Below are 25,135 nucleotides of genomic sequence, written 5' to 3'. Positions count from 1 at the left end.
CGACCCCTTCCTTCCAGTGAAAAGAAGTGTTTAACAAACATGAAGAGAAACTCGTACAGTCTTTCGGGAGCCAATAAGCATGGAAAGGTACCTGAACGTCATGTCCCACGGTCATTTCAATCGAAAGAACTCTATAATTCACACCACAAGAGCCCACCGAATCAGCGATACCGACAGTCTGAAAGGTAAACTTAGCAATCAACTGAACATTTTCAGCCACAATTATAAGCGAGCGTACCACAAGGAAGCCTATGATAACAAGGGAGAAGGTGAGGACTACCCAGAAAGCACCACCACAGCAAAGTGCCCACCTACCATATGTACAAGGAGTTCTAGATAGGGTGGACAAGCTTCTAACACAACAGATAATCCAACCGACCTATCGAGCAACACAAAATAAGAGACTTCCACATTTCCACTGCCAATGGCTTTGCCGCGTATCACTGAAGTTAAGTGCCAGCGCGCTTGGCCACATGGCACTTGAATGGGTAACTGTCTGAGTCTGCTAAGTGCTGTTGGCAAGCGGGTCGCACTCAGCCCTTGTGGGGCCAATTGAGGAGCTACTTGACTGAGAAGTAGTGACTCTGGTCATGGAAACTAACAACGGACAGGAGAGAGGTGTGCTGACCACAGCCCTTTTATATCTGCATCCCTTGACACCTGTCAGCTGAGGTACTGTTGGGCTTTCAGAGACCTGTGTGGACGTAGTTGGAGTTGTCGCCACTAATTACTCTGTAGATCAACCTCACATGCCAGCAGTATATCAGCATAGCTGTGATTGTGGACTGATCTGTATTGTGAGGCGGGATGTCCCACTAAAACACGTATTGCAGAGCATAAGCAGTCCATGTGGATTGGTTGGCATACCAAATAGCCGGAGGAAGAACAAGCAGACAAGTATGACGTGTCCATACAAGTCAAAAAAGCCCGTGTCTTAGCTAGACAATCACTTAACACTAAGCAGAACATTAGCGAGGCTGTCGAGATAGCAAAGAAGCCATCCAGCATAAACTGCAAGGAGGGCTGCATACATTCGTCATTATGATTACCAGTAATTATATGCCGGCGGGCCGACGCTGCTGGTGGAACTGTTCCAGTTAACACCGCACTACGGGCAGTCCCGAACACTGAGAGTCTGCAGGCGCCACAGTTCACTACACGTGAAGCACCGCTCCACCCTTCACCAGATTTGCCAATGACAATCGATAAAATCTCACATCAAATTTCCCAGCAATAGCATCAGACAGCCCTTGTCACCCAGTCAAAACACTGTACGTGATAAAGCTCTGCTCCTTTCAAATAACAAATATGAAGCAGCAAACGCTAGCCACAATTAGTCACACACGCGGAAAAAAATTATTGATGTGTGCTCTTATAATTACGTTATTGCTCTGTAAAGGAACCAGGACTCCATATTCAGAAATACTCACAAAACATCCCTGAGCAACTCCCAAAGTTTTGTCGATTAAGTTAAATTCACACTGTTTATGTTTTCTTGAAATTTGACGTACACATGGCTGAAGTTATTCAGGCTTGTAGATTATAGTAATGTTTATTGTTAGACTATTCAATACCTACCGTTTGTTGTGTGTACCTAAACTCTAGCTATCTATTTTAACTCTTCAGCAAGAGACTTTCATTGTATATATGAAAAGGCACTTATATTGTAAGACAATAATGGCGTTCTAGGTTCTTATTTATCCAATGTATTTTATGTGCTTGTTAGCACTTTTTCATTATATATTATGTTCTTTCATTAAAAAACAGAATCTAATGATGATCACAGACTAATAATTTAGAAATATTATGCAATATAAATGAAATAATGACTCAATATCATAAGAAAGTGTTATTGAAAGGGATCATGTACACTAGATGTCTTCAAAGTTTAGTATTGGCTACAATATAAAAAATAGAGGTAAATGTAATAAAAAATTTATTTTAGAACAATGTCATACAACAAAAATGTATTTTCAACAATGTTCTGTAACTTTAAACTCACACAATAGACATTCATACATCAGTATTCTGTATGATCAAATTAAATAACAATTATATGCGATCAATGCGGTAATGTAATCACTGATCAACAATTCAGCTGATTCAACTACCAAACTTCCTCGACATTTTGTTCATATCAATCTGTGCAGTTTAGAACTGATACAGTTCGAGAATTTCTTTGAAATGCAATGGTGAGTTATGAAACAGTGGGAAGTGGGTATACGAAATGACATCATACTGAGCCTGTACTAGTACATAGTTACACACATGTGTTTATGTTTTGCTCAAACACTTTAGAAAACTTTTTCTGACATGTGTGCAAAAAAAAAGGGTAGACACTTCTAGTGGTAGCCACCCTTGACTCCTTTATGGCCGTGGCCCTTAACACCCAGTTCCTCAACATCTCGGCCGAACCCACTACCAGAGCTTGCACTGGAGCTGGCCTTGCTGCTGGAAGACGCTCCAGAACCTGCTCCGCCACCAGCGCCACTGCCTGCAGAGCTGCCAGAGCTTGCCTCGGAGCCAGCTGAGCTGCCACCAGCGCCACCGAGACCTCCAGATAAGCTACCAGAACTGGAATCAGCCGAGCTTCCAGATGAAGATCCGGCCCCTGAATGTCCTGCCCCACCACCAACTAAGGAACCAGAGTCCAAACCAGCGCCGCCACCATGCCCAATGGCACCACCTCCGAGACCTCCATGTCCAATGCCACCAGCGTGTCCAGCGCCTCCAGCAAGTCCAGCACCTCCAGCAGATCCACCATAACCTCCAGCACCACCAATCAGGCCAGGCCCAGAAACTCCAGGGCCACCTCCTACGATTCCAGTGCCAAAGTCACCTGCACTACCACCAAAGCTGCCACTCCCAGCTCCCCCATGGCTACCTGCAGAACCGTGACCCAGGGAGCCACCCCCTACAGGGCCCCCTATGCCACCAATTCCTGTTCCACCGCTAGATCCACCTACTCCATGTTCAAAACCTATTCCACCAGATCCAGTATGACCCAAATTTCCTCCACCAACACCCAAACCGCCAGATCCAGAGGAGCCACCACTAGAACTTCCTGAGTATCCTCCTTGAGCGCCACCAATACCACCTGCTCCACCAGCTCCCACACCATGTCCTGCTCCACCAGACCCAGTGTGTCCTAAAGCGCCTCCTGCTCCACCAGCACCACTGTGACCAATGCCACCAAATCCTGACCCACCTCCAATACCGCCAGCTCCTCCAAGGCTTCCTGCACTTCCACCAGAAGAGCTACTTGCACCAGAAGAACCAATGCCTCCATGTCCACCTGCACCCGGGCCAAAGGCTCCTGGTCCACTAGCACCTGGGCCAAAGCCTCCAGGGCCACTAGCACCTGGGCCAAAGCCTCCAGGTCCACTGCCAAATATTAGGCCATCAGATCCAGCTCCATGGCCAACAGCTCCAGCTCCATGTCCTCCAGCAACTGGCCCAGGTCCACCAATGCCTCCAATGCCACCTACACCACCAACTGCACCACCAGTGCCAAATCCACCAGATGATGCACCTGCACTGTTTCCAATACCTCCAGGTCCAAATCCTCCTCCAACACCTCCAGATCCAGACGTGCCATAGCCTCCAGCGCCAGAGCTACCACCGCCAAAACTACCAGATCCACCATGACCACCGACTATGCCTCCAGGTCCTCCAGGTCCCCCAGCTATTCCTCCAGGTCCACCACCTAGGCCTCCATGACCACCAGCTATACCCCCATGTCCACCTCCTAAGCCACCATGTCCACCTCCCACACCGCCATATCCTCCTCCTATACCACCATGTCCACCTGCAATACCTCCATGTCCACCAGCTACACCTCCATGTCCACTAGGACCTCCAAATTCAATTCCTCCAGATGCAGGGCCGCCTCCAACACCACCCGCTCCCAGTCCACCGTGACCTAAGCCACCAGGTCCACCTCCAATTCCACCACCAATGGCTCCACCATGCCCACCAGCTGATCCACCTCCTATTCCAGTTGATCCAGGTCCAGGGAAGGGTCCTGAACCAGCTAGGTCACCACCACCAATGACACCTCCCAAAGAGCCTGCTGCCGAATCCGAATTTGACCCTGAGCTGCTGCCACCTGTTGGACCAATCACAGTGCTACAGTATTGACTACTAACACGAAAGAAAGACTGAAAGAGAGAACAAAAATAAATACACTGTTTTTGTTGTCATTATTTAGCACTACATTTTTATTAATTTTCTGTGTGTTGTGACTGAACTAAATGAAAGTTTTGAATAAATATAATTAAAGTATGAAGCCAAAAACACATTATGTAGGAATCTACTTACAGATACATTCAATATCTGATATCAGAGCTGAAATATGTATTCATTGGCAAATCCAAATGCAACGAGTGTCTAAAACAATTTTTGTTGTCAAATGTGGTTCAAAGAAAAATCTTTTTGACTTCATGTGACGAAAAGATATGTAAATCTAACTGTGCCTGAAACCAGTCCGATGGTAAGTTATGGATGGAACAAATATTTTATCTCGTGAACATTGACCTGCAGGATGTGATCGTTACTAAGAAATTAATAAATTACTCGTATAAATCATAAACTACATTAAATATCATGACCAATTATAGCAGAAATTACGACACTTGCTCTTTTCCTTCTATGGACAAGCGACAACCTCAGTTTCCGAGATTTCAGATGGTCTACCAAATGATGTCGCACCATGGTTTGCATCCTGAACTCTTTTTTTGAGGAGTGGTGAGCGCATAAACCACATTAAAGCGTCCTGCTGAGCTTTTGTATGATTTCTCTAAATTACTATGCTTTCAGCATCATATGTTTTTGTCTGTTCTTATCCATATCAACTAGTTTTCCACCTCTAGTTACCCGTAAAAGTTAGCTTCAGACTTAAACATCCAGTCATCAGCGAGATCATTAGCTAAAATAGGAAAAGAGTAGGGAAGGAAATTGGTTGCATCCTTTTTCAAAGGAACCATGCTAGCATGAACTTGACAAATTAAGGAAAACCACAGAAAGTCTCGTTTCTGAAGGGATTGGAGACATCAACCCTGACCTCCTAAATGTGAGACTGGCGACCTAACTTCGATGAAACACAGTAGGTGCATAACCATGATGTGAGTGAAGCGTTAAGGTATTTTTTCCAATTAACCTTGCCATTGAAACGAGATTGTAGCAGCAAGAAACCTACACTAACGTGTTTGGAAGCTGAAAAGCGTCCAATTTGTGAGATATCGTTCCACATTTTGAATTTTTTCTTGGTTTTGATCACACGCTTCTGTGACGTTGAAAGGATATATGAACATGATGCAAACAGATGTCGTGTGTTGGTAATTTGCAAACACCTTTTAAAATGTTTCTGAATATGAGTTTTATACACTAGACCTGTGACTGTATGAGCTGATTTCAAAAGCAGTTTTGGAGTATTCATACTTCCATCGTAAGGCGTATTGAACTGTTAGTATCTCATAAATGTCAATCCTATGGACGGTCCCATCATCGTTAAGGCGATACTGTCACTCTTTACTGATAAATCCACCTCATGAACAGCTACCAATGATTTTATTCACCTGATGATGGATGTAGAAATACCCTGAAACAAGTTGCATAATTGTGCAGAACAATGACTTGTTGGCTTTCTACGACTGAGTATCATAATTACGATATGGACCGTATTTCAGGAGGGACAAGGGTGAATTACTTGTCTTCAGAGATCAATAGAGACCTATCTATTACATTTCGAGACCAGAAGATATGTCTCATACATAACATCCTATTACTCTGTGGCTATGAATTAAGTATCACCAATAAGCTTCTAGTTACGGAAAGTTGCACAGGATTCACTTTCTCCTGGAGCTATGTGTGAAGCCCATTTTGCATGACGAACGAACTGCTGTTAGCGCAGTATACTTGGTGATCGAACTTGCCAGGAGCTATGCAGAATCTTAGGAATACTACACTCACGCGTTCTATTCCGTCATTGTTTTGTTCGCCATGTAACACGAGCTAAAGACGTAACGACTAGCCACTGTACTAGGGTGTACCCTCACCTCCTCCGGACAGGGATCCAGCCTGGCTGGAGCTGTGGCTTCCAGAGCCTGAGCCGCCGAGACCTCCGAGGGAGCCTGCAGAGGAAGAGGACCCGCTGCTGGAGCCGGAGCCGGAGCCGGAGCCTCCAGTGCCGAAGGACCCTGAGCTGCTGCCAGACTGGCTGCCACTTCCTGAGCCGCCGCCGCCAGACGACCACGAGGACGACGACGACTTGGAAAAGCTGCCCGAGCCAGTGCCCAAGTTGCCAAATCCGAACTTGAAACCTGCATCAGACAAGGAATAAACATTATCAGTAACCAAAATATTTGATTTCCACTTATGGTACTCTAAAATAGTTCTCGTCCCTGTAGAAAACAGTCTTACACAGAATTGAACTGTCTAGCCCAGGTTTTAGGTTTGTGAAAGTTCGTATTGTTATTGGAAGACAGCGGGACTGCATAAATCGAGCTAGTTGCCTTCTTCACTCTCTAACACACATACAGATATCTCAACACACACTAGTACTCTGTAAGTAGGTCTGAAGCATTTTGTCCAAAAGACAAATAAAAATAGATCCATTCGTGCAGTTCCACCCCAGTTTAGTGGTAGATTTCCTTTGTTTTCAATGCAAATTCCAGATTTGAAATCCCTTCCAAATATTCCCAATGAGTCTTTTCTATGCAACTACAAGCTCGGCTGGTATTTTGTTGAAAAGAAATATCCATTGCAACAGAGAATAAAAAACATCGTTTAAAAACTACATACATAGCACATGACTCAACTCTTTTTCGAGAAAGTATTCTATACCATAATATTTTGGCAAGGAGATATTACCATAGAAATATGTAAACCATAACTGACACTCCTCGATTCTGAGCAAGGTTTTGAAGTGATTTCCCTTGGTTGTAAGGCAGAAACCTGAGCTGGTAAGTCCCTCCTACTATTCCTGCTTGGGAACCCATGTATTCCACTCCTAGGTGAAACGAATTGGTCCGTTCAGTAGGCTCTGTCTCAAACAATCCGCTCTAACCTACAGGATAGAGATACAACTTTATAAAGTCTGGTTACCTTATGTGTGGAACGAGACGCCACTGTAGAATGAACATAATTTTCTGTCACTGAGATGGAAGAAAGCATTTATGTAACCCATCCGTATAAGACATGTCAGACCAAATTGAGTAGATGAGTGCTTCCTCTGATGGAGTCCATTATAAAGTCACTGGATTTTCTTTATGCCAGTCAGTGCAGAGCTAATGAGAATAACCATTATATGGGAAAAACTTTGAATTTGTGAATAAAGGGTTAATTGCCCGATAAGTAGAATTTTGATTAATTTTTGAGAGTTGCTATAAACTCGATATTTCATAAAGCCAGTAGTAGGCCTTATCAGTGCGAAGCTAAGATGATTTGGTCTCTTCTGATTTTTGAAAGAGAAGTTTCTAACTTAGAGTGACTATTCTGTAGTAATCAGGTGATACGTGGTAAGCCTCGTAGACAGCTAGAGTAGTTTTTGATTTGAGGCATGGATTTGGCTGTGTTTGTAAAAGAGGAAATAAATTGTATTGTTACCATGAGAACTAAAGTAAGTTTTGAGAGTTCAAAAATGACTGTGTTTGTAAAAGAGGAAATAAATTGTATTGTTACCATATGAACTAAAGTAAGTTTTGAGTCTCGGTCCGGCACACAGTTTTAATCTGCCAGGAGGTTTCAACTCTTTTCTTGTATTATTAGCTGAGTTACCCAAAAAAGTGTCACTCACACGTAAAACGTTCAATCAACCATTACTTCTCACCTACACTTCCAGACCCTCCAGATGGCCGTCAGCCTTAGGAAATGAGAAGAATTGAACTGATGAGACCCAAATAAAGGTCGATTTCTGGGTAGTATGTACGTTCATGAGCAAAGGGATACGTGATATGAACCTCCACGAGTGTATACCATGAAGTGCTACAGAAATACACAAACAAATTGTGATATATGATTAGCTTCGTATGGATCTGTTCCTCTCGGCTTCTATGAATTTAAAGCAGAATCTTACTATTTTCCAACGCAAGACAGAGTATATATATATATGCTTACTTTCTGGAGTAAAGGGCCCTCCGAAGCGTTCTCCCAATCCGTCCGCGCTGGCCTTGTCGCCGGCCTTGTCGCCGCCCTTGACGCCGCCCTTGACACCGCCTGGAACAACAGAACAACAACAACGTCAACAACCGGCCTTTGCGCCATCAAGAGCGAATGCAGCAGCGCTCCCTCGGTGCCGTCGGCCTTGCTGTAAGACCACCGAATGACGTCACACTTCGTGACTTCATCCGTCAAACAGCAGACAGCAGCACTGCACTTAGCAGAAGAGAACTGGTCGTGATCAGTTGCGTCACGCTTAGTTCAAGAAACGTGCTGCGCTTCTAGAGTAAGAATAAACAGATTTATTCCGCGCTGGAATACTTAAACACTAAGGCACAGCTGTACTGAATTTTGTATTTTGCAATGAACTTTACCCGTCAGTAGCGACTCTATGTTAGCTTTATTCTCGTTGCACGTTTGTAACGCTTCTCTCCTATAAAATTAAGTTACATATGACACTGGGAGCAATGTTAACGGCGTTGGATTTACTTGGGATGTCGTTTTACTTTAGTCTTGCATTATGGGCGCGAAGATCTGGCATGGCCTGGTTATTTGAACTTTTTGCGAGACAATCTATTAGAGCCGATGTACCAATTCTTTCCTCAGTATACAACACGTGAGCATTGCAGTTGAAAAGAAACAGATAATTTGTAGCAGCTTTGGGAAGTATCTACCCTATATTGTATTGTATGTTAACCGGGGGCCTAGAAACGACGGAGGGGCTCCGTCCCCGCCGCAGCCGCAGTGGTCCACAACCCACGACGACTACCGCAGCCCACTTCACTCCTCCGCCGCCCCAAACCACTCTTCCAGGGTTATTGTGCGGTTCAGCCCCCGGGGGACCCCTCAGGGAACGTCTCACACTAGACGAGTGCAGCCCCTATGTTTGCGGGGTAGAGTGATGGTGGTGTCTGCGTACGTGGAGAGCTTGTTTGCGCAGCAATCGCGGACATAGTGGAGCTGAGGCGGAATGAGGGGAACCAGCCCGCATTCGCCGAGGCAGATGTAAAACTGCCTAAAAACCATCCACAGACTGGCCGGCTCACCGGACCTCGACACAAGTGCGCCGGGCAGATTCGTGCCGGGGACCAGGCGCTCCTTCCCAATCCGGAAAGGGGTGCGTTACACCGCATGGCTAACCGGACGGGCATCTACCCTATATTACTCCAGTAACAAATACAGCACTTCATGAATCCCTCACTTGTGCAACCTCTTTATCTCGGAGTACTCCGAGTACCACTTGCAAGCTACGTCCTCAATTATTTGTTGGATGTATTTCAGTCTCTGTCTTCCCCTAAAGTTGTTGCCCTCTATAGTTCCCTCTACAACCTTATAAGTTATTCCCAGATGTCTTGACACCCGTCCTATTATCCTGTCCCTTCTTCTTGTCACTGTTCTCCATAAGTTTCTTTCAACATCCTTCTATTACACCACGTCTCAAACGCTTCGATTTTCCTCCTCCTCGATTTTTTTCTCATAGTCCATATTTCACCACCATACAGTGCTGTGCTTCAAATGTACATTGTCAGATATTTCTTCCTCATATTACGGACTATGTTTCATACAAGGAGATTTCTTTTGGCCAATAATACGGTTGAGCAGTTTCTAGGCGAAGTGTAGCACTGGTTATGATACGAAATAAGTGAGACTCAGAAGCCTGCCTGCCTTCCTAACATCGAATGACTGTGACTGAGTGAACGTCATCACAGGTAACGCCGGTGTGGTTTTGACATTGCAACAGCAGTTTTATCCCTGCCAAGATGGTCCGCTCCGACTGAGCTGTAATTGTGGCTTGGTTCAAATGGCTCTGAGCACTATGGGACTTAACATCTATGGTCATCAGTCCCCTAGAACTTAGAGCTACTTAAACCTAACTAACCTAAGGACAGCACCCGACACCCAGCCATCACGAGGCAGAGAAAATCCCTGACCCCGCCGGGAACCCGGGCGTGGGAAGCGAGAACGCTACCGCACGACCACGAGATGCGGGCAGCTGTAATTGTGTCTCTAACGGCTGTAACACCGGAGTGACATTAAAACTATTCTCAGTTTCTCTCTATCGGAATTTAGCCAAGTTTCCTGAGAAAGGTTCGTAGTTCTACAATGCACAGTTTATCATTACAAATTTTATTCTTCTTGAATCAACTAACAATGCGATATTGACAAGCTGCGACATTGTCGCGAATAAAACAGTGACCTGTATATGCAATACGTTTCCTTTACTTTACGTCTATGGTCACAAACTTTTTGTTAACAGATTACCGGTTTCGGTCTATAATGACCATCATCAGATCTGTTTCGTAAAAACAAAGTCCTAATGTACTGCAGCCATAGTGGCATCGTCAAATGTTAAATGGAGAATCAGGACTTTGTTTTATGAAACAGATCTTCAAAAAAATGGTTCAAATGGCTCTGAGAACTATGGGACTTAACACCTGAGGTTATCAGGCCCCTAGAACTTAGAACGACTTAAACCTAACTAACCTAAGGGCATCACACACATCCATGCCCGAGGCAGGATTCGAACCTGCGACCGCAGCGGTCGCGCGGTTCCAGACTGTAACGTCTAGAACCGCTCGGCCACTCCGGCCAGCGAAAGAGATCTGATGATGGTCATTATAGACCGAAACCGGTAATCTGTTAACAAAAAGTTGGTGACCATAGACGTAAAGCAAAGGAAACTCAATATTCAGTTTTGCAGGAGTAATCCCAGCAATAGGGAAGATGTAAACGTTTTACAATAATTTAACGTAAACAAGTACGGCATATAAAGAACGTTACAAGATAAATTTAAAGGCACTGTGGGACGGCTGCAGCTGAAGGACAAATGGAAAGCGTTACTATTACTGTTGCATGCCGGCCGGAGTCACTGGAGCATCTGACACAGGCGACTCGCTGAATGCTGCTGGGAATCCCAGCGCTGGTGCGCACACACACGCAGCACTACTGGCGGGGCCGCGCCACATGCTAATCCCTCGCAATAAACACCGTGTGACGTGGCAAGCGGCCTTGTCTGACAGGCGCTCGCTTGAAACTGGTTGCTGTGCGTGACCACCTGTAGCACGATGACTTGCTGCTGACGCTACGTCTCTCAGCGGAACGCATCTCTGCTCTTTGCTGAAGACCCACTGCACTAGAACGAGCAGTGACAGCTGTTTGCTTGCCTAAAAGTGTTATTAGACATGCGACTCAAGCTCATCGGCCGGTCGGGGTGGCCAAGCGGTTAAAGGCGCTACAGTCTGGAACCGCATGACCGCTACGGTCGCAGGTTCGAGTCCTGCCTCGGGCATGGATGTGTGTGATGTCCTTAGGTTAGTTAGGTTTAAGTAGTTCTAAGTTCTAGGGGACTGATGACCTCAGAAGTTAAGTTCCATAGTGCTCAGAGCCATAAGCTCATCAGCCAGAAACTCTAAGCTCATCAGCCAGAAACTCGTGAAAACAAAAAATGGTCGCTTTGGAGCGGTGTAGATGGTGCAGAACTGTTATCATGCGGATCTTCAAACTCTCCACCCCTGACGTTATGAAGTGGCGCGTCAGTCGGTTGTATGGAATAAGCGTCGTTAGGCGGTTGAACATGGAGACACAATGGTAGAAAGAATGGTTAAATGGCTCTGACCACTATGGGACTTAACTGCTGTGGTCATCAGTCCACTAGAACTTAGAACTACTTAAACCTAACTAACCTAAGGACACCACACACATTCATGCCCGAGGCAGGATTCGAACCTGCGACCGTAGCGGTCGCGCGGTTCCGGACTGTAGCGCCTAGAACCGCTCGGCCACTCCGACCGGCGGTAGAAAGAAGCTAGCGTGCTTGACTACACTGTGAACGTTGCCCTATTTTTTGCTGTATTCACGCAGACAGTAAAACGTGTCTGTGAGAAATTGTCGACGACTCCCAGCCGTGTAACACACCGTAAGAACAGTGCTGCTTAAAAGATCGTAGCTTGTCAATTACACTCTGTTTTAAACCTAGTACCAACTTCAGCTGTCAGTGGACACCCAGTGGTGAGCCAGCTCACCCAGCTACGAAACGACATTGATAAGCGTACTGCGTGAAACCATTCGGGTACCCCGCGAAAGGTCAATGCTAGTAACGACAAATAATGCTACACGTAGTCAGTGTGTTAACCGACTGATGACCATAGATGTTAAGTCCCATAGTGCTCAGAGCCATTTGCTCAGTGTGTTAACCAACAAAGAAACTTGTCACCTGCTGACCGGAAGCGTGTGGCATGGGCCGACGAGTCGCCATTTTGGCTCTTTTCAAATGATGCAAATCTTGGCTTTTTAGCGTTCAATGTGTGGAGGTTTTAATCCAAGCCGGAAATGGTTTTTGGGGATGTTTTCCTGCTGTTACTTGGGCCAACTCAACAGATTACCGGGACGTAAACAGGTTTGTTTACTTCGACATTCTCTGCGGACAACTGTTACCTTTTCTTCTACTTCTCCAAGACTGGTAACTGTGGCCACTCCCACCTCCCAAGAGGACGACTGCAGTATTCACATGTCCCTGGTATGACGAAAACTCATTTGAATTGGCGCACTAAACCACCCGATCTTAATCTCACAGAAAGTGTCTGGACCTGTCTGAATCAACGGGTCAAAGTTAGCAATCAATGTCCCTGCAGTGTAGTTGCGCTAAGAAATATTATCATCAACAATTGAGTTCAGCTTGGTATGACATAGTTAAAGAATCTTCTGTACGGACTTTCTTACTGAATTTGAGGCTTTATCGAGACTAGACGCGGAGCTACAAGGTATCAGCGTAATGTCTCCTGCGTCTCCACTGCGTACACTTACAATACTAGTAACCAAGCGATGTGGGGCGGCTGTTCCTGTAATAGACTCAGGTTCGGGGAAGCGGAGTTCTAATCTGTTTCAGAGTTTCTTTGAGTTGTTCGTTTGCTAATTTTACTAAATCATCGCAGGCCAATTACGGGATAGTTCCTTGAAAATGGTCATAATAGATTACTTCTCCCATTATCACAAATTGAAATAGCACTCTGTCTCCAACGACCTCGTTGCCAGTGGGCTCTTAAGCATCCCTTAGTCCCTTTCTCCACTACTACTGAAATTAGAGTATTTCAGAACACTTAAAGCGCAGTTGCCCAACTAGCGAGACAGGGAGGCGAGCCACACCCGGACTGAAACCGTTCACCATATTAACAACTGTTGTCTCTGTAAAATAATCTGCTGGGGTGTGATTTTTTAAGCAGTCTCCTCACCCTTCTAGCCAAACAATAGGCTGGGACATTAACATTGTCTCAAAAAGAGAAAATTTGCACAACTGACATACAGCTTTAATATACGACTTTTTCTTCTATCCTAGGGCACCTCGGGCAAACGACGGTGTGATGACAAAGCTGGTGTACAGCAACACAAACACAATGCTTGATGAATCTTGGATGAGACAGTGTCTATTATGAACGATCTTCGGAAACGATAATGGTGAGAGAAGACAGAAGTTAAAACTTCGAGTTTATTACTTCTTGCGCCACAAGTAAGTATGAAAATCGACAGTTGTCATACAGGTTTGTTGTTTACTAATCACCTCCATTTTTGGATGTACATCTACATCTACATACGTACTCCACAATCCACAATACGGTGAGTGGCGGAGGGTACCTCGTACCACAACTAGCATCTTTTCTCCCTGTTCCACTCCCAAAGAGAACAGCTGGTTGTGATATTTCACGATGTTACCGCTTGTAATAAAAAGCATAAATGAATAAAGGCATGTGCATATTACCGAAATGTCTCATTTCCATCTGCAAAGAGGAAGTTATTAATTTTTAACTCTTTTTTCCTTTGTCTCAGATATATTCTGTTTTAGTTAATGACGCACGATAAATGAAAATCACATTGCATTACTAAAAATTTATTATCAGGCTACACGAGACCACTGCGACTGATAACAGATTCCATATCTCTCGTTCCGCAATAGACTTCAGTTTAGTTTTCAGACATCGCAGCTGTACGTTATAAATACCAGTTACCTCAATTTCTGTGCAGTAAAACGTCACGGCAGATGTATCATTTCACCGTAAAGTGCTGTAACTAATCTAATTACATTTCATCTGCGACAACCTGTAATCTTGTATCATGAGCTAACAAACCTGTTCGCCCGCAGAAGAGGGAAACGTATAATTTCAACAACCTGTACCGGATAATGAAACCACAGGCCTCAGGATGCAGTGTGCATAACAAATAAAATACAAGTCAATTGACGGTGGGTTACTCATACATTAACACCATGTGGGTTCAGTCTGATTTAGACTATGGCTTGGTTCAAATGGCTCTGAGCACTATGGGACTTAACTACTGAGGTCGTCAGTCCCCTAGAACTTAGAACTACTTAAACCTAACTAATCTAAAGACATCACACACATCCATGCCCGAGGCAGGATTCGAACCTGCGACCGTAGCGGTCATGCGGTTCCAAACTGACGCGCTTAGAACCGCACGGCCACACCGGCCGGCATTTAGACTATGTGTAGTGTGTAGTCAGTATAGGGGTTACTCAGTGGCGACCTCAGTAGAGTACAAGTATCCTGATGCTTTTCGAAATCGTATACTAAAATGAAGAAATTATTTCAAAAATATCTAAATGATTTCTAGTTTCAACGTCCAGCTTGAAAGAGATACATTTCCGCTCACCATAAAGCGAATTATGTCGGTGGTTGTTTCCTGGATTATTGATACCAGACAGAAATTTTATGCACTGGGGAAATGTTTTCTATTGTGTGATAAGAACGGAACAAAATTAACTTGTGCGAGTTTGTTACCTCTAATTTCCGGCATTGTCTTTCGGACACTGTACGTAGTGAAGTGATGTTTTACATTTGTTAAGGAACACAGTTTTGTTAATAACATACGCGTTGCTCGTGACACTGGATAAATGACGTCTCTGAAAGATTGAAGCAACATTTGACAGTACGTGTTAAACGCCCGTACGGTGCTGCAAATTTGCATAGAGGCGCGGTCGTATGCTAAGCTTGCTTCATTCTGTGGAAGACCAGTACCGCGTCGATAAATCACTTTATATTCAAAATGAGAGCATGTGGGGGAAGCAATGAATGAGAAAATATTGAGTATGTAACGGAAAGCAAGTCACACAGATCGCAGTTCTGTAGACGTTACAAGTCCCGTTAAATTAGTCTTCTTGCGAGAGAGGTTTCTGCTACGGTAAAGAACCCTGTTTTTCTAAGGCACGTGTCATCCTCTTGCTAGCGACGCTCATGTGGACTGACCTTTCGTAATAGAGTTGCACAATCATTCCGTATGACGTGCAGAACCTCGTTTATTGCAGCTCTGAAGATGAGCTGATGTCATCGGGCTCTTTTATTCGCTAATACTGTCCCCTACACAGCGAGCTGCACGAACGTAACGTTACTTGGGAAAAAGGTACTTACAAAAAGTTTTGAACTCGGGAAAAAAGATTTCGTAGACGGTTATTTTTACATAGAAACGAGTAGGTTGAGCGCAGCCGCTTCCATAATGTGAGATTTAACGGTAAATATTAGCAAATCTACAGAGATGCAATATCTGAAAAAGCAATTTCCCAGACGCGCCCCCATCAGTTTATTTGATAGTAGGGTGCTGCACCAGCTACTCTGATACAAGTTCTTCGATGATATGAAACCCATGGAATGTGTTGCGTCTCTTAACGTACCTGCAGAAGTGGAGTTTGATGGAATACTGAAGCCGATTGGTAATAACGGCCGAGTGAAGATGTGTCTGAAGTATCGCTAATGGGATTTTTGTAAGCAAAATGAGCGCTAGCTATAGCCTCAAAATGAGATAAGATGAGACATTAGATTTTTTAAAATATTAAATGATCGCAAAAAAACGAGCTGTGATAGAAACGAGAGAAAGATTTTCCAGGTAACGAAGTTTTATACAATACACCCATCGGTTCAGCGGAACGCCGAATATTTTTAAGTTGGAGGTACATTAGCAATGGATAACTGAGACAAACAAACATGGTGGTTAACTAGCACAACAGATTAAAAATGCTATGAGATTCAAGAACGACTTGTTTTCGTGGATCGTATTGGAGTCGGATATCGGAACATTCACTTCCAGGAGATTGAATTGGTATTAAATACAATGTATGTTAGAAATCGAGTCCGCCTCGATAGCTGAGTGGTTAACACGACGGAATGCCTTACGAAGGGGGCGGGTTCGATTCCCTGCTGGTTCGGAGATTTTCTCCGCTTAGGGACTGGGTGTTGCGTTCGGCTGTCATCATCTCATATAACTCGGTGGCGACAAGTAGGGCATCCGGCCACCCTCTTCAGTTACCCTTGCCAAATCCGACCATAACAATGCCGAGCCTGAGAAAATTCTGGACAAAGGCACGAGAAAAAAAGGAAATCGTGCTGATTAACGACAGGTAGGTTTTGATATTTTTACAATGCACAAGGTGCTATAAGGGAAGCTTTGCGACTGGAAAGTCTTTAATCTGCATTTCGAAACTCATAAACTAGGTCAGAGTGCATATCCTCTCTTGGAAACAGTTTGCCCGTTAAAATTTGTTTTTTCAATCTGTTTCTCGCAATTATATAACCTATTCGGAACCTTTCGGTGGCTCTAGATGTCCTCCACGCACAAGCCGGCCGTGGTGGTCTCGCGGTTCTAGGCGCGCAGTCCGGAACCGTGCGACTGCTACGGTCGCAGGTTCGAATCCTGCCTCGGGCATGGATGTGTGTGATGTCCTTAGGTTAGTTAGGTTTAAGTAGTTCTAAGTTCTAGGGGACTGATGACCACAGCTGTTAAGTCCCATAGCGCTCAGAGCCATTTGAACCATTCCTCCACGCACAACCCATCATTCGTGATTCTTAAACTAAGTGTTAAGAATTAAACCTTGCTTTGATGTAATTCTACCAGGTGCCTTCCCATTACATTGCTTTCCATCTGTCCATGTTCTCCTAGTAATATTCCTTCTCCTCCTTTTCCTACTGTCGAATTCCAGCCTCCCACCACAGTTAAATTTCCGTTTCCCTTACTCTAGTAAACAGTTTTTTTTTCATCTCATGATACCTTTTTCCAATATCTTCGTTTTATTTAAAGGTTGTTGACATCTACACTATAACTACTGTCGTGATAATCATCAATATCGACGATTACACGATGAAAGAGAAATACCGATATCAGTCGCATGAGGGCGTTGAAATATTCAATGGTGACAAGTGAACATTGGCGCCGGACCGGGACTACAAACCGGATTTCTTGCCTACGCGCCTTAAATGCTTCGGATATCCGAGCACGCTTCATGGCCATCCAAATTCCCAACTTGTCGCACACTCCTTTCGTAGCGCCCCCAGTACATTTTCCTCATTGCTCGCATCTCGCATGTTTCCCGCAGAGCGGTCGGACTTAGGATGCATCCACAATGAAGATATCATGAAATTCCGCCAAGGTCTAGATGATACTATTATACGTGTGGCGTCTGTTCTTTCCGCCATTCGCGAAACAACAGACACCAGACAGGCAATGGTAATCAATTATTACACTTATTAAGATTCGAAACTGGTGTTCCCATCTTTTCTGGGGTCTTTCTCTGTTACGGGTTTGCGTATTATTTCTCTAAAACGGAATTTAAAATATGTTAATACATAAACTAGCGGAGTAAAGCAGCTGAACACATGTCATGCATTGCAGCCGTTGTAAAAGCGGTGTCCTCACAATCTTTCACACTTGTCGGCAAGAAGAAGGTCATCGTAGATCCCTTTTTGAAACTGGGCAGTTTGTGAGACAGTTAGTCTAAATTCGATGTTCCTAACACTCTGACCACAAGTGTAACTTAGTACTGACATCCCGGAGTATGGAACTGCGGTCCTGTCACGTATGAGAAGTACGGTGCTGCTGTCGGACTCACCCTTTTCTTCTGGGCGCGCCGTGACGGCGGCTAGCAGCAGCAGGAGAGTTGCGCTCGCGGCCAGCAGTCTGTGAGCGTTGGCGGCCATCGTGCTGTTGCCGGTGGACTGGCGACTGCAGCCGCGGCCGGCCCTATATATCCGCGGCCGGGCAGCGCCGCTACCGGGAACACACGGCGCTGACGCCGCCATTGACGCTGCCTCCCGCCTCAGTTCAGTGGCCGCGCCCGCACACCGGGCTTTCCGCTGCCGGAGGTCAAGGGGCCAGGGGGGCTGCACCGCACAACTCTGTCGTCAGCAACGGACCTAATTTTTCTCAGACTCGTATTTTTCTCACCTATAGCGTGTCTACGTGATGACGTCACAGACTTTCAGCGATGATGTATCAATTTCAGATCTTGGACTGAGTTCCGGAAATGACCGAGTCGACAGTTATGTGTGAAAATTGTTCCGATACCTCTGACGGAGGACATCTTCTGCTGGAAACTCTTTGGTTTTCGTATATTTGGAGGAGGTAATAAGGAGATGTCTATCAACGCTCTGGAGACTTCAATGCAACATCATGAAGGGAACTCAGCAACACATATACGCGAACTATCACTACTAACTATGTAACACTGAACATTACACTACTATAAGAAGAATGCTGAGCAAGGTCAATTTGCGAGATTATGTTATGGTATGGATGATGAAAAGATGGAATAACGGAGGATGAAGTGCCAAATACTGCATAAATTATTTGTAGTTATTACAAGCACAGGGACGGATACCTCGGATAAAAATTCCATTGTCTGCTGTAACACTCTCTTGCTGCAGAGCGGTTTTGCAGTAGTGCAAAGAGACGATCGCAGAAAGGTCGAATGTAGCCAAGGTGGTAGTGCCCCATGCAGTCTCCAATTGTTGCATCGTCAAGTAATACTAATGAATTTGAAGACTAGGCTAGACGCCTCACAAGTTCCCTTAGACGCTCATTGGAGAATAAATATAATGAGCGTACTGTACGTCTTGGAGAATGTATTATGTAAAGTGAGCACTACTGACCAGCTGGAGCTGTATGTCTTTTTAGTGTTGTAGGAATAGTTAGAGATGGCGTGTATGATACTCTTAATGAGTCCTGCTTTGTCGAGTGTCAACTCAACAATCACCGGAAGTGTGCACTCACTGTATGTCTATGTCTCTCCATACCATAACGCGCCGATTTTATTTTGTAGGCCGTAAGATAATGGAAACTGTTTAACGTCCTGCAAATGATAAGATCATTAGAGACCGAGCCCAAACTCGTGTTGAAGAAGGCCTCGGGAGGAAGACAGCCATGTTCTGTCAAAGGAACCACCCTAAAATTTGCCTCAAATGACTTGGAGACATCACAGTAAACCCAATTATAAATGAACGTATGAGGGTTTGAACCGCCGTCATCCTGAATATGAGTCCAGTGAATTTACCACTGCGCCACATTGCTTTATCTGCCTGATCGATATCGCAGTCACAGACGATTATTAGTGAGACCAAAGAAAACTCTGTTCTCATCAATAAACGTACTGAACTCTTGAATTGTGTCTACCGCTACTACACTGAGATAACAAAAGTTCTGGGAGACCTTGTAATATCGCGTCGGACTTCTTTTTGCCCCGTGTAATGCTGCACCTCGACTCGGCATGGACCCAACAAGTCGCTGGAAATCCTCTCAGAAATATGGAGCCATACTGCCTCTACAACCGTCAATAACTGCGTAAGTGTTTCTGGTGTAGGATGTTGTGTACGAATGACCTCTCGGTTATGTCTGATAAATGTGCGGTTGGATTTACGTCGGGCGATCTGGATGGCCGTATCATTCGTTCGAATTGTCCAGAATTTTTTTCAAGCCAATCGTGAACTGCTGTAACCCTGTCACATGGCACATGGTCATCCATAAAAACTCCATCTTTTTTTGAGAACACAAACTCGTTGAATGGCTGCAGATAATACACTCCAGTCAATGATCGTTTTCAGTTGGACCAATGGATCCACTCCATTCCACGTAAACACAGCTCACATCTTTATGGAGCTGTCACCAGCTTGCACAGTGCCTTGTTGATAACCTAGGTTCATGGCTTCGTGGGATCTGCGCCACACTCCTTAACCCCTTAACAACTGAAATCGGGACTCATCTGAGCAGGCTGCGGTTTTCCATTCGTGTAGGATCCAACCAATATGGTCACCAGCCCAGGAGAGATATTGCAGGCGATGTCGTGCTGAAAGCAAAAGCACTCGAGTCGGTCGTCTGCTGCCATAGCCAATTAACGGCAAATTTCGCCGCACTGTTGTGATGGATACGTTCGTCGTTTGCTCCACATTTATTTTTCCTGTTATTTCATGGATGCCACTTGTCTGTCAGTACTGACAACTTTACGAAAAACCCGCTGCTCTCGGTTGTTAAGTGAAAGCCGTCGGCCACTGCTTTGTTCGTAGTGAAAGATAAAGCCTGAAATGTGGTATTCTCGGCATACTCTTGACACTGTGGATCTCGGAATACTGAATTTCCTAATCATTTTCGAAATGGAATGTCTCTTCCGTCTAGCCCCAACTACCACTCAGCGTTCAAATCCTGTTAATTCCCATCTTACATCCATAATCACACCAGATACCATTTCCCAAGATTTACCGGAGTACAAATGACAGTTTCGCAAACGTACTCCCTTTTAAATACCTTGTGCACACGATACTACCGCCATCTGTACACGTGCATATCGCTATCCGATGACTTTTGTCGCATCAGTGTAGACCAATCGGGGAGAACCACATAACAATGTGGTGCGAGAGGAAAACTGGCACTCTCGATCGCATCTTAACTTCCTGGAAACAAGTCCTGGTAACAGTGTGGCTGGATTTTGTCTCAATCTGTGCTGCCCTCGCTGAATCAGATTTGAATTAGTCTGGCATTGTGGTCCAGGTGTATGTCTGCATCTGGTTACAGGTGTGTATCGTAACAAAGACGATACGCATCAGCATCTTCCTGAGAGCTCTAGCACGAACACTGATGCAAATATGAAAACACATGTCCAGTGCTACAGGCAGTTTTTCGGAGTGGCTATCCAACATCCCTCAGATCTCACTCAGATTCAGTTACATGCACAAATTATGCTCCTATAAAACATTGTAGTAGGTCTGAAATGTTCATTAATCTAATGCGATACTTAGAGATCATTCTTTCAGAAAGCCACATACCATTCTTCCGGTCTCAAGGTTTTCGTGCTCACTATATTGGTCCTACGCCACACACAAATTTGCGCTTTGGCGACTACCTTTAGAGCCCAATAAAAGCGGACCATGCAAATCTAATATTTCTATCTCATGTATTTAAAGGTGTTCTTTTTGCATTTCACATGGTTTCAGTATCTTTTGAAGCACATATCTCATTTATCTCGTATTAATCTGTGTTGTCTACTGATGACACTAGTATACAGATAAAGGGTCCAAGCACATTCATACCAGACACAGACAGAACAATAATGGAGCAGGGTTACAACTGGTTTACGGCTGATACCTTGACCATTAATTTTAAAAAAATGCATATAATTTACTTCCAAACAACTAGATGCAGAGATGAAAGAGTTCCCAGAAATGGATGATTAACTGTGGCTGCACGAAAACGTGTCTGAGTTCACCAAAAGGAGCAATTGTGTTTCCTCTGCGCTCACAAATCTCTGGTTATGCACACCTGCAAAACGGAACACTTTGAATGCTTCTACTCAGTACTTTCCGTCGGCAAAAAATTTTTTGCAGCTATTCAGTTAATATCAAAAAAGTATTTATTCTACAGAAACATGCAATAAGAATACGTCTTGCCGTAGCTCCTTCAGGTATCTAAGAATTCATACACTTATGTGCCAAAATTGCCAGTACATATACTCCATAATGGTATTAGTAGCTTGGAGCAAGAAGTGAATTCGTGATGAGCTGTGCAATTCACAACTACAATACTAGAAGTAAAAATAATTTCCATATAGACTATGCATCCCTGTCTAGGACTCAGAATGTAGTTTTATACTTTTGTACTAAAGTCTATAACAAGTTACCAACAGACATCACGCTTGTACTAAAGTCTATAACAAGTTACCAACAGACATCACGCAGGGAACTGAATATATCCAGATAATCAAAAACTGAGTAATTAGATACTTCGTTGTCTTCTCTTTCTACAATTTATCAGATTATATGACGTCAGGGAAGCAAATTTGCATAATCTAATTTTTGTATTAAACGTATCTTGACATTACTAGTACTGCTGATACTACTCCGTGAAAAGCTACGGAAATGCTTTGTTCGAAGAGTCAGACACAGTCGAAAGAAGAGTAATACAAGGGAAAGAATCGTAGGTTTTCTTCAAAGTACCAGATTTCATGCTAATGTACATGTATGCAACTAAAGGAATCTGTGAGTAGATGCGCTTTAACGTTTGTTTGTAAATGAATAAATATATAAAAGTTTTTATCATAATTTGTTGTTAGCATACTTTACTGAGTTAACCTGCATGGCCTGCTTCTGCCTTTTAATGTATAACTCTGCCCGTTTCACATCTCATAAGATTCCTCTTCATGATGGTATTTACGAAATACGATTTGTTGGTGGAAAAATAAATGATTGACGGAACTTCGACTAGATTAACCAAGTTCAGTTGTCAATGTTGAAGCAAACCACTTATAATTATCATGGAAACGTCCTAATAGATTTCTGAAAGTAGAAGGCTGTAGTTTGACAGTTTGCCGATTTCGTTGTGTTCACTCTCCGAATGTATTATTAGACTTTATTTTTAATAGGATCGTGTTAGACCGGCGATAACTGAACACCAACTGTGAATATGGTATGACTGGTCTGTGGTATGAAACAAATGCGAACCTGGAAGTCGGCAGCTAAAGTGTGCATTATTGAGGGATTCTTAAATTTGTGTGCATACATGGCACGTACTGTCGGTGTGTCCTGAAGTTTGTGGTCCATTGGAAGCTTGATAGCCATGCACATCAGCTCCCTAATTTACATTATTTTAAAACGGCTGAAACACCAGATAGAGCTTGATGGACACATTCTACAGCCGTTCTTTAAAATTATGTAGTGTGTTTTCAGTATCGTAACAAAACACAGAAAATGCAAGAGCTAGGATTCAAAGCAAAACAACAAACAAAATGTGTACATTGTTTTGGTACAGACAGGTCGCTGCTAAATTTTGCTTTCGAAACAATGGCATCATTTCCTCACTTGTGTTTGAGATGTTTGATCAGTTATGTTGTATCTGAGTTCATGCCAAAACATTATCTGTGTGTGTTTGGGGGAGGATTATAGTTCCAGCGCAAAAAGTGGGACACTAATTCCTCTGACACGGAAGATCATCTTCTGGTTGTTGTAGTCCGCAACTCATGGTTTGTCCTCGGTGGGATGACCTCCAGTACGCTGCCTTATTTAATTTCTACCATACGGTCCAAGGCTATTGATAATCAGAGGGTTGAAGGTTGGGATAGTACGTTGTTGCTGAGCAGAGCTTTCATCAGGCAATTCACAAAGCGGACTTACATATTATTAAGTGAGAATTAAAGATGTTGCACGTAAATGTCTAAAGGATATTTGTTATAAGACATTTCTAATATTATAATGCCTCTTCCATTCAAACACAGTTAAGCTTCGTAAATGAAGGAAAACTCAATTAGAAGAAATAGACGCAGTGGTGTTATCTAATAATGCCATAACTGCAGTGCAAAAGACTATATGAATCGTACAGCTGATTTGGACTAAAACTCAATAACGGCGTGTGAAGTGCGTTTTAAAGATAAAGGACCTGTAGTTGTCCACAATGACGTCAGGAAACTTACATTCGTGGATAAATTTAACGACCTGAATAGCTTATTGATGTAAAAAACTAAAATAAAATAGCATGCCGCTGAAGCTAATGGCCGCTGTGTTTCGTAAACGTGTCTTCATCGCATATCACCTGCAATTACGCACGAAACCCTCCGTACGCAGAGCCGTTGTCGCTCCTGGTCTTCCTTACGTTTCAGAAACATCGTGATTATATCAGGAATTGAGCTACACTTAAGGCGATAAACATGTCATCTACCGAGACACTCTTGTTGAAAAACCAACACATATAAACGGATACAGGATACGAATGCAGCATTATCACCATCGTAAGAGGATGTTATATAGTGAGCTATAGAAAGAGAAGTCGAAGATTTCGTTTCAAGGATGCAGTCAGGCATAGCATGAGGCACTGCAAGTAGGAGGTGTGAAGGTTGAACAGCTTGCTAAATGGCGCCAAAGAATACACAAACAGACGGTTCAAACATAATAAGCGGCAAAATTGCAAATATCGAACTGAAAGCAGGTCGTAACAAAAATTTATTTCCAAGAAACGGCGAACAGAGATGTGCAGTGCGCTAATCTTGCGTATTCCATCTGCCAACATGCCTTCACCAACGACGCAAGAGCCTAGGATAGGAGTGGAGAAAATACAGTGCAATAGCAGTCACGTTTTGTCAGATACAGACGGGAACTGGTACTTGTGCATGCACTTGTACCACAGTAACTGTCATACAGAATCAATACTTACAGAGTGAAGAAAATGAAAAAAAAGACGAGACAAGGAATTCCAACTTCCTTAATACTTAGGGCAAAGTATTGAGGTTGTGATCAGTGAAGTATATGGACCACCTTAGAGGTAAGGGGAAGCTATCGTTGTTTCAGGAGATAAACTGTTTCTCAAAATGAAGAAGTGCGTAAGTTCTATGATGTTACGGGGAAAGTTATTCCATACTCGAGTGCTTTCAGTGCAGTAGGACTTCACGTAATAGCTTATGGTATGAGGAGTCTGATAATTTAGAATATCACGATCAGGTGTCTCGTTAATTATAAGGGAACGATAATTTAGAATGTAACGATCAGTTGTCCAATGAATGTAGGAATAAAACGTTCAAGGTTAAATATTTTAGAATTTCATTCAGTCAAACAAAACAAAAATCAAGTGCTAATCGCGATTTCAGATTGTACGTAACCAGAAAAGGTCTCTCTAGGCGGAGATAACGCTGTTCTACAATTTAATCTTTTTCTCGTGCTAATTAACCCAATGTTAC

General features: G+C 43.7%; 1 protein-coding gene across 1 annotated transcript; it reads right to left on the bottom strand.

Annotated features, from left to right (window-relative positions):
- Positions 1 to 1,919: 1,919 nt before the first annotated feature.
- Positions 1,920 to 18,191, bottom strand: LOC126470808 (uncharacterized). The gene is made up of 4 exons (XM_050098823.1): positions 18,041 to 18,191; positions 8,116 to 8,214; positions 6,057 to 6,320; positions 1,920 to 4,108 (listed from the first exon to the last, which is right to left on the bottom strand). Exons 1-4 carry the CDS (start codon positions 18,126 to 18,128, stop codon positions 2,343 to 2,345), a joined length of 2,217 nt encoding a protein of 738 aa, XP_049954780.1. The 5' UTR covers positions 18,129 to 18,191; the 3' UTR covers positions 1,920 to 2,342.
- Positions 18,192 to 25,135: the final 6,944 nt, after the last annotated feature.

This window comes from Schistocerca serialis, chromosome 1 (assembly GCF_023864345.2).
Source record: "Schistocerca serialis cubense isolate TAMUIC-IGC-003099 chromosome 1, iqSchSeri2.2, whole genome shotgun sequence".
NCBI lineage: Eukaryota > Metazoa > Arthropoda > Insecta > Orthoptera > Acrididae > Schistocerca > Schistocerca serialis.
Note: the sequence above shows the minus strand (reverse complement) of the source record. Positions and strands in the feature narration are given on the sequence as shown.